Genomic DNA, 17,501 nt, shown 5'->3' with positions numbered 1-17,501 from the left:
ATTTTAATTGTTATAATGTCAAGATTATTTTGGAGGCAATGCAGTTCGTCTTCTACTGATGGCTGCTTTATTTCTGACTTATAGGAATATATGAATGCCGCTTTGAGTGCTATTTTAATACTTTTTTACTAGAAATTCTCCCATTTGCACATTTTAATTGGTTGTGTGTCTTTTTGATTAATATTAAATTGAAAGTCTAATGTACGGTTGTAGTTTATTGTAAAAATGATTTTGTGTAACAATGTAATGGGAAACACTGAATAACCTGTTAGTCATGAATCCTTGTTGGTTTCTTTGGTCGGACCAGCAAGTGGAGGGGTGTTTTGTGAATTTTGCGTTCTTGCACTTTCTGCTGTACAGTCTTCATGCATGTGTGCTCTATGATGCTTTCTCCTATGGAGGCAGCAATGTAGAGTGGTGGAAAATATGTTAACCATAAGAGTACTAAGGGAGCCCCAGCTTGTTCAGTAGGTGCATAAAACAGACAGCCTCTGGGATTGGTTTCACTAAGACAGAAATCAACTGACAATCCAAACCCTACTTGTGAAAGCCAAACACCTGCACCCCACATCCTCCAGTTTAGGGGTTCAATAATTGTATTCATTTAATTTGGGGATTTTATTTGGTATCCACTCACAGGAGTGAAGTCTTAAAGCGCCAGAGGAACATACACAAATCAATTGCACAGACACCTGGGAAAAGCAAACAAAAGCAGGCAACAAGGGGCGTGGTTACAGGCCCATGTTCTCTTTCAAATACAGATTTCTCAGATACAAATTCAGGTAAGGTGGGTTTGCAGAGTATTAGGGCAGCAGCAAGCCCATGGATATAGGGTACATTGCGCCCATTGGATGTCTTTCTGTCTCCCCTTCCCGTCCAATCACCAGTACCGACTATAATTCAGGAAAGGAGCAGGGGGTATGACATAATTAATATTTATAATGAGGAGAGCTGTCATTCTTGTGGAAAGCAGATCGTTTTAAGAGATAGTGATCTCGGCTACAGAGTTATTATGTCAACCCTAACCTCTTTTTGGTAGTCTGTAGCTTAAACCACTGTTTCCTGCACTACTGCTGAAAGGTTGAATGGCTTGTACCTTGTTGGAAACGTCGTGGAGACCTGTTCAGTATATCACTGAGTCTGTTTTATTTGTTTGGACTTGTGTTGGCGAACCTACATGAATGAAGAAAATATTTTTCAAATTTGATTTAGGACATTGCTATGTATGTAGTAATGGATTTTATAAAGCATCAACTAACTGGATAGCAAAGGAGTTGGGTAATGTATCAGAAAGTGAGGTGGATACAATTTAATAGGATGGGCGTTCAACTTTATAGACACAGACTTGGATAACTCCTTTTTGTTTAAAGAAGAGCTTTCAACAAATCATTCTCAGTGTTCATTTATGAACTGGATTGGACAGTTCCTGTTTGTTTGGATGTTGTATTCTTCCCACCACAACATATGTGAAGGTGTTAAAGATTAGTACTATCAGGTGTTCATATTGCACTTCATGTTGGATTCCTACTGCTGGCTAGTAAAGACATGAGGGGTAATATTATTACCTGATTTAATGGCACTTATTTTATTGAACCTAGAAGGAAATATGTAGTCAACCTTGCCGGGATTCAAAACGTGTGAATTGCAGGATAAAGATGGACACAGGCCCACTAAACAGCCACTGAAAAAAAAACATATTGCTTGAGTAAAATCCTTCCATTCAAGGTAAAGATGCCTTAGTGAAGAGACCTCTCCAACCACAGAGGCCAATCCCAAGAAGCACAAAGGTCCTTCACAACAAGTGAGTATCCAAGATATGTAAGAAAACGTGTGAGTGGGCATCACCTTGACTTATACTAAAGTAGGTTAGATGCTTTTTATAAAGATATAAAATAAATCTCAAACAAAACTGCTGGGAAACAGCATCAACTCTGGCAGCTCTTTTGTAACAAAAAGGTATGTTATACTCATTTGACTTGTATATGAATTACCAATAAAAATAGTAGACCTTTAATACTTACATAAATAGAATGTGTAACACCTCCTTTGGTGTGTATTACTACATTTTATGTGCAAACAATACAATTAGGAAACATATTAATAAACAGTGAAATATTTTATAACTGGACAATAAGATCAATGCTTTGTTCACAACACAGGACCTATATGTAATCACAAAACAAAAACATACCAACTCCAAAAAAACAGGGACATACCCATGTTAGAATTGTAATAATTGCAACAGTATAACTAAGGGTAATGGCCTTTCTCAACAGTAACAGGGAAGAACATATTTTTGAGGTGCTATGCTAGTTATGATATTGCTTATCTGATTTATGGTCTATGGTGCCCAAGTGGTCTTTATTATGTAGGGCATACAGTGAGGAGAGCCAATATAAGATGGAATGAGCGTAAGTCCAATGTCAGGACAAATAATGTGAATTCTTCCATCACCAGACATGTTCATCAAGAATAGCATCAGATTGCACAAGTGCGTTGTCAAATATTAGAGGCTGTTACAACTGGTTCCTCTTTGACTGACATAAGCAAGAAACTCAATCAAAGAGAAACAAACTGAATGGATAAACTTGATTTGGTTATACCGGGTGGGATGAATGAGGAATTAACCCTGCATTGTTTTTGTAAAGAACTTTGGCAGCGCACTGACCTCCTTGTATGTACAGAGTTGAAGTATGTTTGTGAAACCGTGAGTACTTGATATGACAATCAAACAAACTAGAGGAAATAGATATGTATGTAATGCAAGTGTGTGTTGGGTTTCATTTAGAAATTTTGATATTTCACATTGACATGTATAGAAAGAGACAACATTCTACTCCCAGGAGTAAATGATTTTGTGAAGTTATTTCTATATGTTATGTCTTGGTCTATATGTATCTTGGCCAACTTGGTTTGACATGAATGTAAATGTTGATCAGTGAGCTCATGGATTCAATATTATTTAAACCCTAAAGTCTAGTAGCAACCTTTTGCCATGTAAGACTCATTTAAACATGGTATTCCTTGACAGTAAAATTTGAATAGTTCACATTAACTTGGTTATCGTTTATGTGCTGCATCCACTTTTAATTAACACTGGATTGAAGATTTAATGGTGTAGTTCATTTCTACATGATCTATAATTTATTAGCATCATTCATGACAATACCTGAGGTAGGTTTTGCAATTTCCTTTCTAACCTTTCTTATGTTAACTTTTTGTTTCCTCTAGACCGCCAGAGTTGCGATATTGTTACTTTATATGTGTCTAAAATGTTGAGTCGATTTGGATTGTCCTTCATATGAAAACTATTTCTTTCACTGAAGCTGCTAGGATTGTTAGAATGTTAACATTGTGAAAGCCTAACAAGTTACACGTTTGGCAACCTTTTACTTTGGACTCCATGGACGAAACTGACTGAAACTTTCCAAAAAACGAATTGGTTCAATTTGATTGTTTTGGGAAGGTTTAATGAACTTACATCAAGCTGGAAAAGGACCTAGTGTTGGTCTCAATAACCTTTCACTTTGAAAGTATTATCTGGAGAGTAGCACAGAAACTGCTGGAATGGGTGCTGCCAATCTTGGACGAGAAGCCGGCATGACAGGTCTCTGTGCCCAGGGTATTGACACAAGCCATTTGGCCCTGGTGGTAGGAGCCTTGTGCAGGCCATGTCATGGCATTGACTGAAACCTCTGTATGGAGCATATGACAATAGTACATGCGAGAGGTTGAAAAATGTTTGCTCTGATTTAGAGGGAGTAGCATTACCTTCATATCTTGCAGGTTTACATACATTTTTTCTTTAATTAGCATTTAATAATTAGCATGATTGTGTCTGATATGCTCTGATGGCTCTATGCAATTTTATTTTAAAATACTTCAAGAATGTATTGTCAAAACTCCTCATATTATTGTAATTGTTACACATTTTTCTCAGGGTTAACTACATTTCCTGTTGTGTTACCTTATCATCTATGCACAGTAATGATTGACCTGCTGGCATGCTAATCATACAAAGATGTTTTCAGTGTATCAAATTCTTGATCCCACTTCCTTAAAAGTACATCAAAGTGGCATACAGTAATCTCTAATTGTTATTATCCAACTTAAAGTTATCATTTCATGTGTTTTTAGGTTACGTGGTTCCTATCAGAAGCTGCATTGGGGTTTCATTTCAGAAGCTTTGGTGGACTTTACAGGAGGTGTGCATATGCAGTATGACCTACGCAACCCTGCTCCTGACCTGAGAGATATTGTCATTGCAGCAGCCAAATCGGGTTCTTTGGTCGGATGTACAACTCCTGGGGATGTGAGTACAAGATCACAAGAGAACAATAGGCCAAAAACGTGTAATAAAGAATCTCCACAAATCTTTCCCTTTCTGGCGTTTACTTATTTATTTATGTATATGTTCTTTAGTTCATAGAGCTTTACACGTAAAATGTAATACACATATACTCATTCTTAAAATTAATTCATAAAACGTACAAAATCATTAAATCCATAATGTTACAAACAAAGCTAAGATTGCAATCATTAAACATAATACATATTAACCTATTTTCCAATTTATGTTTTAACAAGCCAAATGTGGTACAAGCCGATATAGACTGATGTAGAATTTGTATTGCAGCAATATGTCCAAAATTCCTGGTCTAATATTGCTTCATAACTATGAACCAGGTCCCCCGGTCATTCATGTATAATGGGCTCAATTTCAAACATTCTGTGAGAATATGCCTCACGGTTTCTTTATTCTCGGGGATCATACAGACTCTGCTTTTTGTTATTCTGCTGTACTCTCGTATTGCCTGAAGTAGTTTTTTGTATATCTTTGCTCTTGTATTCCCGATACAGTAAGGCTTAAATGCCTCCTTTTTAGTTTATTCAGACAATCTATTTAGGAAGGTGACAACCTGTTATCTGTTCCCATCTCTAAATATGTGAAGATTGTAGTTCTGAGGCACAGAATGGTGGAGTAATTTGCCTAAGTATGGAATCCAATATTAAACCTCTTCTCTCCAAAATAACATCAGTCAAGCTAAACAGTTCCACTGTAAGACATCACCTCACTATTGATTACATACTACGCATACTACACACATTCAGTCTAGGAGGAATAGTTGAATATCCTTAAAGTATGCGCTTCCCCGTGTACTTATCATCCTAGGTACAATTCTGGTGAACTTGCTTACCTCTGGGATAAACACGCAATATAACAAAAATCATGACCAAATAAACACCTGTATAGAAAAGTGATCTTCAGTCTGGTTTTCCACTCCCTTGTTCATTTTATCTTTTCAATCTCTTACCCAGACAGTCTCTAAACCATGGTGCACTCGTGTCAGGAGTCTAGGTCAGATTTGAATTTATGAGCACCTGTAATTTTCAGACTCAACACAGACTTTTCACTGAAGGGTGCCCCCTTTGCAATCTGTTTAATCCCTTAAAATCCTATTTTTCTTCAGAAGATGCTCCTATTGTCTTTAAAAAACATCTTAGGGATCCCACTCCGAAAGAGGATATTATCAGGTCCAGTAATTATGGTTTATGGTCATTTCAACTAAAACCATTGCATCTAATACCATTCCATCGAAATGTTTCCATCTAAAACATGTCCATCTAATGCATTTTTATTTCTTCCTTTTTTGTTTCTTTTTTTTTGGGGGGTCACCCTCCAAATCACTGTTTTGTACCCTTTAAAATGCACCTGAACAGAAATTAACCCTTTACCCCCCAAACACATGCATTGGATGGAAATTATTTAGATAGAAAATGTTTGTGGAATGGGTTTAGATGAATTGACTAGATAATGTAAATATGTCCAGATGCAGACTCATCTGATATCTGCATTTTCTCATGATGGAAATAGCCACCAAGATTAATCAAGATGAGCACTATGCCAGACTTGTTCTGCCTTCTTGTGTTATCAGTGAGGTATAGCTTGGGTCTCTAGGCACAGCAAGTCCTGGATCCACATTCGGGCACTCCTGTTCCAGGAAACCGGCAAACTGAAGATTGATGGATGGAAGGGTTTTGAAAGACTCTTAACCCCTGGGAAGAGCCCGGAGCAACCCTCAGACTATGTTGTTTTTGCCCTGACATGCCACTGCAGAAGACCATATCCAAATCAGTGTTGGTCCCATCCCCAACATAGATAGTGCAGCCCAAACAACTAAGGTCACATCCCTTTGTGCACAAGTCCAAAAACATCAAGGCTTTTATGTCAAAAGACAAACATTTTTGAATCACAAAAGTACCTACTACATTCCCACCCTAACCACAGAGGACACTCTGGACACCTGAATCTCCTAATTTGTGCATTGTAAATCTTGTACCACTTGGTGCAAACATGTTCATTTCCTTAGAACGCCTCATCTCCGGAGCTCCATTATTTTTCTCTCCTGTCCATGGAAAATACAATGGCTAAAAGCCTTATTATTCCCTTGGATATATCCTGCAATTCTTTTTTCCTGCACCTACAGGCCACGCCAAGAGATGCTACTGCCCAAAGGGCACTTTATAAGCTTTCAATGAGGGAGCATGAGGGTACCTTTCCTATGAATACTTGATGTTCTTAAGACCGTCCTGTTCCACTGTGCACTGCAGTTACTATAGACCACTTTCTATGAATAAAGGTGCATAGCAAATAGGCAATAGGTTTTCAAAAAATGTACTACCGGGTTATATCATCTAATGGAGGTGGCGAATTGTGATTTTAAAGAATTGCACATTTCCTGTTTGCGTGATGGGTAGCAGTGAGCTTACCCTAGCACCATATTGTCTGGATTCTGCTTAATGTCATATGTACCTTGCAAAGGGCTGTGTTGTCTCAATCTTCTCCCTAAACTTATCTCTAAGGTGCTTTTCTGCTCATCTGCTACTTTCATGCATTCTACAGCATAGACTGAAGGCATGCAATGTGGGTACTGTCTGGCAGAGTATGCAAACCCTCTCTGGCTTTACATGCTTGTTCAATCCACAGGTTTGTCTGCAGCCAAAATATATGTTGGGGGTATCTTTAAATGGCTACCTGCTTGACATTCCATTGAGTGTTCCCTTTGTGTCACCAGTTGTGTGTTACTTTACATCCAAGGCTGTGTTTCTAACCCTCTTCAGTTCCAATTAGGCAAACACAGTCCCGCCCTCATGTAACTCCCCTTGAGACTATACAATTAGAAGTGTGCCTTGGGACTTCCCGTATACAAACAAAAAAATTACTCATCTCACCGTCTCCAAAATACTTAAATTGTAGGGATGTAATGGTCACGTTATAACACCCAAAATCAATGTTGCCATGCTCCACGAGAACCACACACAGGATTTGCACAACCATATGCACTGCATGGTTACTCTGCTAACTGTACAAAGAAGTTGTGACCTGCCGCCAGGCGGTTAGCTGAGTGAATCTGCCAAGAGTACCCAAAGGCCATCTCCTGTGTCATGGATATACCATATCCGCATGTAACTTCCCTGTGGCATCCACGTGGCATGCTGCCATCCCCAGTGTGTGTTATGCCCAGGACATGGTCTTGTGCATGGTTCCTGCTTTCTAATATCCCCAGAGCATCTATGTGGCATAGAATCCTGGCATACCCTACATCTGCACCTGGACAATGATCCATGTGAACTATACATCTTTACGGCACCCATGCAATGTGGGTACTGTGGCTGCAGAATAAGCAGAGGCCAATATGTCAGGAAGAGTAACCAAACGCACAGTACCCTTAGGGCATCCCCTGCTTGCACTGCATCCCTGGTACACACAGGCCAGCGCCATGTTGGCAGTGCCCCTAGGAAATGGCCTATACCAATGCTAACTGCACACTACCCCTGTCAGTAATTCCCACTGTATCCATTGCTTAAGGCACTGAAGATGTTTTTGGTGGATTGGTAGTGTTGCCATTGAAGCCATATGGGAGTTCATGAGCAGTGCTTGTTTAGGGAGAACTCTGAAGGGGAGTGGGTGGGGGGGGGAAGGGGGTTGAATGTCAATCACTGGAAAGAATCAACAATCCATCTGCCCAGCTCCAATGTTACCACAATCAGGAGAGCACAGGGACACACACCCACTGTTTGCCTGCACTCTTGTGATGAAATGTCTTTCCTCAACGGGGTGCTTAGTATGTTTTGTGACATGGTACCCTGCTGCTGTGATGCACACATTTGCGGTGTACTCTTCTTGATGCACCTCCAAAGGGGGCAATGAGTAGGATCACAGGAAAGGTGATTCTAAATGTAAAACATGTTGCAGGAGGTGGACACAGCACATTACAATGACCTTCATAAACATTACACCACTAGCCCCGATGGTCACAACATGTAGCCCCATTTTGAGAACTTTTCAATTAGTGAATCTTAGCTAAGACTCATATGCAAGCAATATTAATGTTTTTCATTTTTCTGTTCTAGCAAATTGTCGGTAACGTCGAGGTGGAAAATGGGCTGGTGCAAGGCCACGCCTACACTGTGACATGCACCAGACAGGTAAGCTTTGGTGGTCCTATTCTGCCTACACAGCCATATCAGTACATATCTGCTCGCAGGATTATATGAAACCAGCTTTTTCATCTCAATTAATTTCGAATGATCAGGCCTGATTCTACTTACATAAAAAGTCCTATCATGGTTTTTCTCTAATTGGCTTGTTATCATTGCCATGCGAGGCTCAGAGCCTAAGAATGATGCCCCCAATTCAGAAAGAGGATGCAGAAGAGGAATGTTTACAAAGCTGCCCGTCCCTTGAACCTCCAGGGGATTGGTCTACACAGGAGGAGGACATGGCTGAGGCTGGGAGGGAGCCTCGACCAGTCCCTGCATGCACATGTCATGCCGCACACCCAAACACAGTGTGCATTGGACACCAGCACCCATGGCGGTAGAGGGCTTGGATCAGCCATCCACCCTCATGCGTCACGGGTATGCATCCAGAGTGATGAGTCTTAAAGTGCGTGAGACTTGTGGTTTCCAGGTGCACTTCTTGAGTGCAGGTAATCAGTATATCCCACCAACCTCTGCTGCATCGTGCCAGTGCTGCTTTTATTTCTTATTTGCAGTGACAAGCTGCTCGTCCTTGTGTAACTTGCCCACTCCGCCACATGATCTCAGGATCCTCTTTTATAATTAACAACAAGCAGTAATTCACCACATTTGCAACAAGCATTCACATATATTTGCTCACATTTCTTTTTCTTGAATGAACATCGTCATCTTCATGATAAGTGTGTCACATAGGCCCTCATTATAAGTCAGGCGGTGGACCATGGTGCTATTAGCACCATGGTCCATGCCGGATTCCGCCATGGTGGATGGCGGAATTATCGCCCCATTCCAAGGTGAGTGGGGCGGTAATTCCCCATTCACCTTTTGCCCTTCCCCATTCCCATTTTTGCCCCATAGGGCATAATGGGGATGGGGAAGGTGCTAATTATGGCACCGTAAATTAGCACCAAGGTCGCTTAGTGCCTTGGACTTTAACGCCTGCAAAAAGCAGGCGTCAAAGTGTGAATCAGGCGTTAAGGGTTAACGGCGCCGACGGCGCCGTTGAACCCTTAACGCCTGACTTGTAATCAGGGCCTTAGTCTCTCAGCCTCCTGTGCATCTGCCTATTTTCTCTGGATGCACACGCAGTAACCCCCCCCCCCCCTCGCCAGCCAATTAGGCAGGAATGGGTGAATGTTCCCTTGCTATATGTGTTTCAACTTCTGACTCTACCCTTTTTTTCAGCACAAAGTCGTCTACTTGTATATTGTGTGGAGGTCATCTTTCTGTGACTACCTCTCTTCTCATCCAGGGCATCACGCCTTTCAGATACTTGTCAATTGTTTATTATAGGACATGTTTGTGTCGGATGAGGCAGAATGTCGTCTTTTATGCATCTTCCAATGTGGTCAGTGTGCACATGACGCTTTGCTAGACACCATTCACCCTTGGCCATAGCGTCATTAGGTGGCTGTATCAAAATCCCCATTCAGTAAAATACTCTTGAATCTCCCTCCCTTGAACTAGGGGCCCATTGTTACTTTTTATCTCATCAAGATGGGGATCAGATCCCTAGATGCTGTAGATCGGACAAATTCAAACTCAGGATATCAAGACCATCCGTCATTTACCACCACAAAATGTCGGTCCCCGTGAATAGAACCAAACTCTTATGTGAGAGTAAGACCTCCAGCTGCTAGCCAGTGACAGAGGATTGGGGATGGTCTGACAGGAGGTGCCATGGCTTGACACCACACACAATGGTTTATTAATTCATCAACCTGCTCTTAAAGCTTCAGAAACCACATTTTTTATTGTAACCTTGCTATGATGTTGGTGCATCCTTGATTGCCAATGTGAGCCCACATCAATACTACGGGTGTCAGTGTGGTAGAATTAACTGCTCTTGTATCTCGAAGAAGGAGTCCTTCTTGTGGTGTAGACTACTCTTCTGTAACCTGGGATTGGTAACCCTAGGTCTCCTGGGGGCAACCAGACGTGGTCTCCCTCTCACTGTGCTTAGAGAGGCATCAGCTTCACCTCACTGATGATCCCCAACAAGGGTGAAACACGTGTATGGGGTTGCTGGTGGTACTCTCGTTCAGATTGGAATTGCCATTGTATTTCGGTGCTGGACTGCCCCTGGGCAGGACAAAGACTGATATGCAAATGGATATTTCCCATCTGTGAAAGGCACAGTGAGTAAAAGCAGTGGCTGCGAACTCTCAAGTGGTTAATAACCACTGAACAGGTTATCATGTCTGTTCTTGCGAGAGAGCGGCGCCCGCTACCTTTGTAAAACTATTTGTTAAGGAACCTGGGATTGGTAACCCTAGGTCTCCTGGGGGCAACCAGACGTGGTCTCCCTCTCACTGTGCTTAGAGAGGCATCAGCTTCACCTCACTGATGATCCCCAACAAGGGTGAAACACGTGTATGGGGTTGCTGGTGGTACTCTCGTTCAGATTGGAATTGCCATTGTATTTCGGTGCTGGACTGCCCCTGGGCAGGACAAAGACTGATATGCAAATGGATATTTCCCATCTGTGAAAGGCACAGTGAGTAAAAGCAGTGGCTGCGAACTCTCAAGTGGTTAATAACCACTGAACAGGTTATCATGTCTGTTCTTGCGAGAGAGGGGCGCCCGCTACCTTTGTAAAACTATTTGTTAAGGAACCTGGGATTGGTAACCCTAGGTCTCCTGGGGGCAACCAGACGTGGTCTCCCTCTCACTGTGCTTAGAGAGGCATCAGCTTCACCTCACTGATGATCCCCAACAAGGGTGAAACACGTGTATGGGGTTGCTGGTGGTACTCTCGTTCAGATTGGAATTGCCATTGTATTTCGGTGCTGGACTGCCCCTGGGCAGGACAAAGACTGATATGCAAATGGATATTTCCCATCTGTGAAAGGCACAGTGAGTAAAAGCAGTGGCTGCGAACTCTCAAGTGGTTAATAACCACTGAACAGGTTATCATGTCTGTTCTTGCGAGAGAGGGGCGCCCGCTACCTTTGTAAAACTACTCTTCTGTAATCTCACATATGCCTTGGTCCTTTTCCTTTCCTGAGGACATGCGTCTATCAATACAGTCAGTTATTATGTTCTATCTTCCAATATTGCGATCTTCTATGGTCAAATGCAAACACCATCAACTGATGCTTCTTTCCATTTTTGTAATGTCATCAATTTCGGGGAGATGGCTGATAATAATTTGGAATTACATTCATGTTCTTCATCTCCTGCCTTTTCTGCACCCCATTCTACACATGTTCCATTAGGAGATAAATAATCTGACAGACTATCCCAACCAGGTTTGTATGTCAACGTGATGTTGTATTCTTGCAGCTGCAAGAGCCATCATTCTGTCTGAGCTGGCAAATGTAATACTATTCCAGACATGATGGGACTGCCTGGTTTATGATAATTAATTATTGACACCATCTTGCCAATCACTTATGTATGAAAATGTCAGTATCCCCATAACATCGCTAGAGCATTGTGCGGTATCTGGGAGTAACAGATCTCTGTTTATGAAAATGTCATACTTCCATAGATGATCATCACAACCTTCACACAACGATCTCTTCGTGTGAGCTCTGCTCCCAGGCCAAACAAGTGTGCATCAACCAGGAGTTCTGATGAATGGGCAAGGTCAAAGAATGCCATTGCTGCCATTGAAGGGACTGCATTCTTGAACTGAATGAAGGCAAATTGGCCTCATTAAACGTATGCCGATGCAGAATTAATGAGCCAGTAATTCAGTTTTACCAGCACGTTTCCGCAACGAATACTCCCAGTTTGCTGGTGGGGGGCCTGAGTTACCTCCAGCTAAGGGCTTGAGGTAAGACAGGCATCCCACTGGCAAATAACAGCCGGTATTACCAGCACCGTTATTACCAGTGCAGTATTTAGTATTAGTATTTATTTATTTGTATAGCGCACTAGGCCCAAGGGCAAGCAGGCGCATTATTTAGTTACAGGCATGATACATAACGCATTTAGAGTGGATTATACAAATACACAAATTATACAACGTGAAATACGGCCATTTTACAAATATACAAATTATACAAACATGTATAGGCATGGTAGGATAATGCAGTAGAGTAAAATATACATAAAGAGGCCAATTAAGCAAGGAGATATGTACAGAGAGAGAGGGTAGTGGCAGTGCGCCGCTAGCGCGGTAGTGGAGATCCTAGGTGCTGTGAGCTAGGAATTATAGCAAGTCCTGGGCAGACAACCAGGCTGAAGCTTTGCACTTGAAGGTTGGGAACGAAGTTTCTGCTCTTAGTGAGTTAGGTAGCGAGTTCCACAGCTTGGCCGCTAGGACTGGGAAGCTGCGTCCCCCAGATCTTTGTAAATTGAAGTGTAAAACAGAGAGACAGTTAGTTTGGGCACTTCTGAGTGGTCTTGTGGAGGTGTTTAATGCGAATCTGCTGGCTAGGTAGCTAGAGGCTTCGTTGGTGAGGCTTTTGTGTGTAAGGGCGAGTGCTTTGAGGGCGAATCTTTGGGAGACTGAGAGCCAGCGAAGGCTTCGCCTGGAGTCAGAAATGTGAAGGTACCTAGGAATATTGAGCGCCGCTCTGATGGCGTTATTTTGGATGATTTGGAGTTTATTCATATTGCGTTGGTTGGTCCCTAGATAGAGAGCATTGCAATAATCGATTTTGGATAGGACCGAGGTCCTGGCTAGTGTGGTACAGTTGGCTGGAGAGAGGAAGGGGGGACAAGCTGTGATGAGCTTGCAGGTGTATGAGGCCGATGATGATACTGTGTTGGTTTGTCTGGACAAGGAAAGAGTGGAGTCAATGTTTGTGTCTTTGGCCACTTTGATAGTGTTACCATCAAAGGTGAAGGCTTTAAACGATGGGTCAAGTTTGTTAAGTCTGTGGTGGGAGCCAAGGATGATGAGCTCAGTCTTGTCGTCATTTAAGCACAGTTCATGATGGGCCATCCAAGCCAGGATGACTTGATAAATGGCGTTGATGGCGATTGAATCGGTTTTGTTGTCACCTGTTATGGGGATAAGTATCTGGGTGTCATCAGCGTATTTGGTATACGTAACACCCAGAAGATCCAAGATGTCAAATAGAGGTTTTGTGAATACATTGTAGAGTGTCGGGGATACACCGGATCCTTGAGGCACTCCACAAGTGACTGGGGAGGGTTCTGCGGTGGCGGTGGGGGAGAATACTCGCATCGATCTGTTATCCAGGAATGAGGTGATCCAGGTTGTTGCTTTGTCCAAGCAGTGGGCGGCAGATTTTAGGTGACGGCACAGGATTTGGTGGTTAACCGAGTCAAACACCGCAGAGAGGTCAAGGAGGAGTAGTGTCATGATCTCTGCTTCCAAAAGGTCAGGGTTTTCCCAACTCCCTTGGAAGCAGATCCATAACCCAGGTTCCGAGTGCCAACCAGTCCCAATTGGGACCTTTTGGACCCAGTCCTGGCGCCAGTGGCACCAGGCTCATAAATATGCCCAGTCCCAGCGCTGGAAGCGCCGGGCTCATAATGCTTGGGTGGACTTACCTTCAGCAGACCATGCTGCTTACTTGCCTGCCAGTTGAGCCTCTGATCCTCTTCTGTTTGGAACTACTTTTCCTGTTGGGTGGGGCTGGAGCTACTCCCTAGATTCAGAACACTGGAACTCTTCTGGAAGGCAGGAACTCTTTTCTTACCAGGAACTCTTTTCTTACTTAGGCGTGGCTGTGGAAGGAGACACCTAAGCACTAGAGGAGGCTATTTAAACCACACCCGGTGGATGAATCTTGCTTTGCGTTATTCTGCAACCTCTGCAGCAGAACGCTCATCGTGTCTTCTGCATCCGGTCCTGGGCCTAAGGAAAAAGGCTTACCATCCTGAATCCAGTCTTCAGCAACACCTATAAAGACAAGAAAGAACAGGTTAGCATTCCGGCATCTGAAAGGCAAAGGCTTACCATCCTGAATCCAGTCTTCAGCAACACCTATAAAGACAAGAAAGAACAGGTTAGCATTCCGGCATCTGAAAGGCAAAGGCTTACCTACTCTTCGTACGCTCCGGAGGCCTTCGGCGCTGCATCCCGCATCTGAAAGACAAAACAAGGTGCGTTTAAAGTAATTGGGGAACTTTAATACTCACGTGCCATTACTCCTTTCCACATCTAATCCAGTGGGTATTCCGGCACCCTGCAGCCGCTCCGAACTCGTACCTGCAAAATAAAAAGACAGTTAGAGCGCATAGTGAAGCAGGCAACAAGCGCTTACTTACGTGTTTCCAGGCGCTTCTATTCATCACACGGGCTCCATCTTCAACTCACTTCAGCCCGTCATCAGCCATCGCCGGAACCCTGCAAAACAAGAGACATCATTACTAAAGACTTTAAAGACATTTGAATGACTCGAAACTTACCGTTCGTGCAGTAAACGACGGACAGCAGTCCTCTGAAGTCAAGAGGCCTGCGCTACCTATCCAGTGAAGAAACTGGTTACAGCACCCTGCCCCGAGGCAGATGGAGAGCTCGGCATTCACTTACCTAAGGTGAGAGCGTTAACCTTTGGGGGTCTACAGGAGAGGAGAAGAGGAAAGAGATAGGGACACCCCAATAACCCCAGTTCATTAACCCCATATTTTCTATCTGCAGACATCTTACTCTACACGTCAGGCATACAGTGCACAGAGGTCCAGCCCAAAGAGCCAACCGGGTGCTACACATCACCTTTGAAGATACGGTAGTCGCCCAGTCAAGACCGGCGCCTCTGCGAGAATCAGGTGAGCGTTACAGAACGCAAAGCCTACCGCAAAACTCTCGCCCAGGCGCTATGGAAACCTCGGATACTGACCCCCTAGCCCGGTTACTTGGGGAACTAAGGGCAGAAGTCCATGCAGCTCGTCAGGAAACGAATGCTCTAAGAAGGGAACTAATTATTTCCAAGGAGAGAACAGACAATCTTGCTAGACAAGTGCTACAGTCACAAGCCGGACAGACCCCGTTACCCGCATCAGGGGCAAATCTTCCTTCAACATCCTCTATGAATCCAGTGCAGATCAACCTACCTGGGAATGTACCTCTGGCTCCGCCCGAACGATTTTCTGGTGACCCAAAGAGGTTTGCAGTATTTATCAATCAGTGCCGGTTGCACTTCTTATGCCGGCCAGCAGCCTTTCCAACTGATCAAGCAAAAGTAGCTTTTGTACTTTCGTACCTTAGTGGCAATGCGGCAGACTGGTCGATCCCTCTAGTTAATCAAGATGATCCGGTTCTCCATGATTTTCAAGCCTTTCAGCTTAGTATGGAAAAACTGTTCGCAAGACATTCACAGGGGCAGGCCTTGGACAATGAGCTTCTTTCGTTGCGACAGGGTAATCAAGACCTTTTGGCTTATATTGCATCTTTCAATAGACTAATAGTGGAAACTCAATGGCCTGAGGACAAAAGGATTACGCTGTTTTATAGAGGTCTATGTGGAGAGCTCAAAGACGTTTTAGCCCAAGTATTGAATCCCCCACAAGACTGTTCGGATTATATAGACTTGGTCGTTCAAATAGATCACAGGCTGCAGAACAGGAAGGCCGATCGTTCCAAGTTTGATGCTCGAGTATTTTCCAAACCGCCAACTCCTTCCAAAGGAGTAGACTCCGGGGAACCCATGCAAATCGGGGGTCTGAAAGGTCCTCTAACACAAAGGGAGCGGGAAACGAGGAAACAGTTGCAATTATGCCTATATTGCGGAAACTCAGGGCACTTTCTTCGAGACTGTCCGGTGAAACCTGCCAAGAAGGCAGTAGGAGCTGCAGTTACCAAAGTTACAAACTCTGAGCAGGGAAACGACCTCGCCCGACAAGAATAGAGGTCCTCTTGCCGAGCGTGAAAACCAGTTCCGTGACCTCGCATTTCGTGATACCTATGGTCCTCATTAGCCCTGATAATCCGGATCGATTACATGCAATTGAAGCTTACGTCGACAGCGGTGCCATCGGCAATTATGTGGATCATGAAATGGTTTTGAGGATGAATCTAACTCTTTGTCCCAAGGCTGTAAAGGACGTCATTACTACGGTGGATGGTACGGAGATAGCCTCCGGGCCAGTAACGCATACCACTCAAGAGGTGACGCTAGTAAGTCAAGATGGACACCATGAGAAGATCGTGTTCGATGTGATCAAGGCCCCTCAGTTTCAGTTTATTCTAGGAATACCTTGGTTAGAGAAACACAATCCTCTGATCGATTGGCGAGCAAGAACGGTCCAGTTTCCAGAATGTGTCTCTACTTGTCACCCTCCACCTGGTGTTGCACTGGCCGCAATTTCTTCAGAGACTCCCCAGTTACCTCCCGAATACCTAGAATACCAAGATGTTTTCCGGAAGGATCAGGCTAACTCTCTACCTCCTCATAGGTCTTATGACTGCCAGATAGACCTGATACCTGGATCTACTCCTCCTTGTAGTAGAATTTATGCCCTCACCGAGCCTGAGAACCTTCACCTTCGACAATACCTGGATCAATACCTGGCAAATGGGTTTATTCGTCCTTCCAAGTCCCCTGCTTCTTCAGCTTTGTTCTTCGTTCCAAAAAAGGAAGGAGACCTTAGAACTTGTATCGATTATCGCTCCCTGAACCAGATCACCGTTAAGAATAGATATCCGTTACCTTTGATCCCTGAACTCCTGGACCAAGTCAGAAAAGCATGCATATATACAAAGCTGGATCTTAGAGGAGCTTACCACTTGGTACGAGTAAAAGAGGGCGATGAATGGAAGACGGCCTTCCACACCAAGTATGGGCTATTTGAATATCAGGTCATGCCCTTCGGACTTTGCAATGCCCCGGCCGCCTTTCAATATTTTATGAATGATGTCCTCAGAGAGCTCATAGATGTATGTGTTGTTGTTTACATTGACGACATCCTCGTTTATTCTTCATCGGAATCTGAACATCGGAAACACGTGAAAATGGTCCTCGAAAGATTGCGTCAACACAAACTTTTCGCTAAGTTGGAAAAATGTGTTTTCAACGTGACTGAAGTTGAATTCT

At 43.4% G+C, this 17,501-nt stretch overlaps 1 protein-coding gene across 1 annotated transcript in view; it reads left to right on the top strand.

Moving 5' to 3' along the window:
* LOC138467325 (calpain-13-like) overlaps positions 1-17,501 on the top strand; it is a 662,439-nt gene that overhangs the window by 329,659 nt on the left and 315,279 nt on the right. The window contains exons 6-7 of the mRNA XM_069607301.1: positions 4,138-4,312; positions 8,416-8,490. Coding sequence (XP_069463402.1) covers positions 4,138-4,312; positions 8,416-8,490 — 250 coding nt within the window. The remainder of the gene's footprint in view (positions 1-4,137; positions 4,313-8,415; positions 8,491-17,501) is intronic.

Source organism: Ambystoma mexicanum, chromosome 4q (assembly GCF_040938575.1).
Source record: "Ambystoma mexicanum isolate Mex_15411 chromosome 4q, UKY_AmexF1_1, whole genome shotgun sequence".
In the NCBI taxonomy this organism is placed as follows: Eukaryota; Metazoa; Chordata; class Amphibia; order Caudata; family Ambystomatidae; genus Ambystoma; species Ambystoma mexicanum.
Note: the sequence above shows the minus strand (reverse complement) of the source record. Positions and strands in the feature narration are given on the sequence as shown.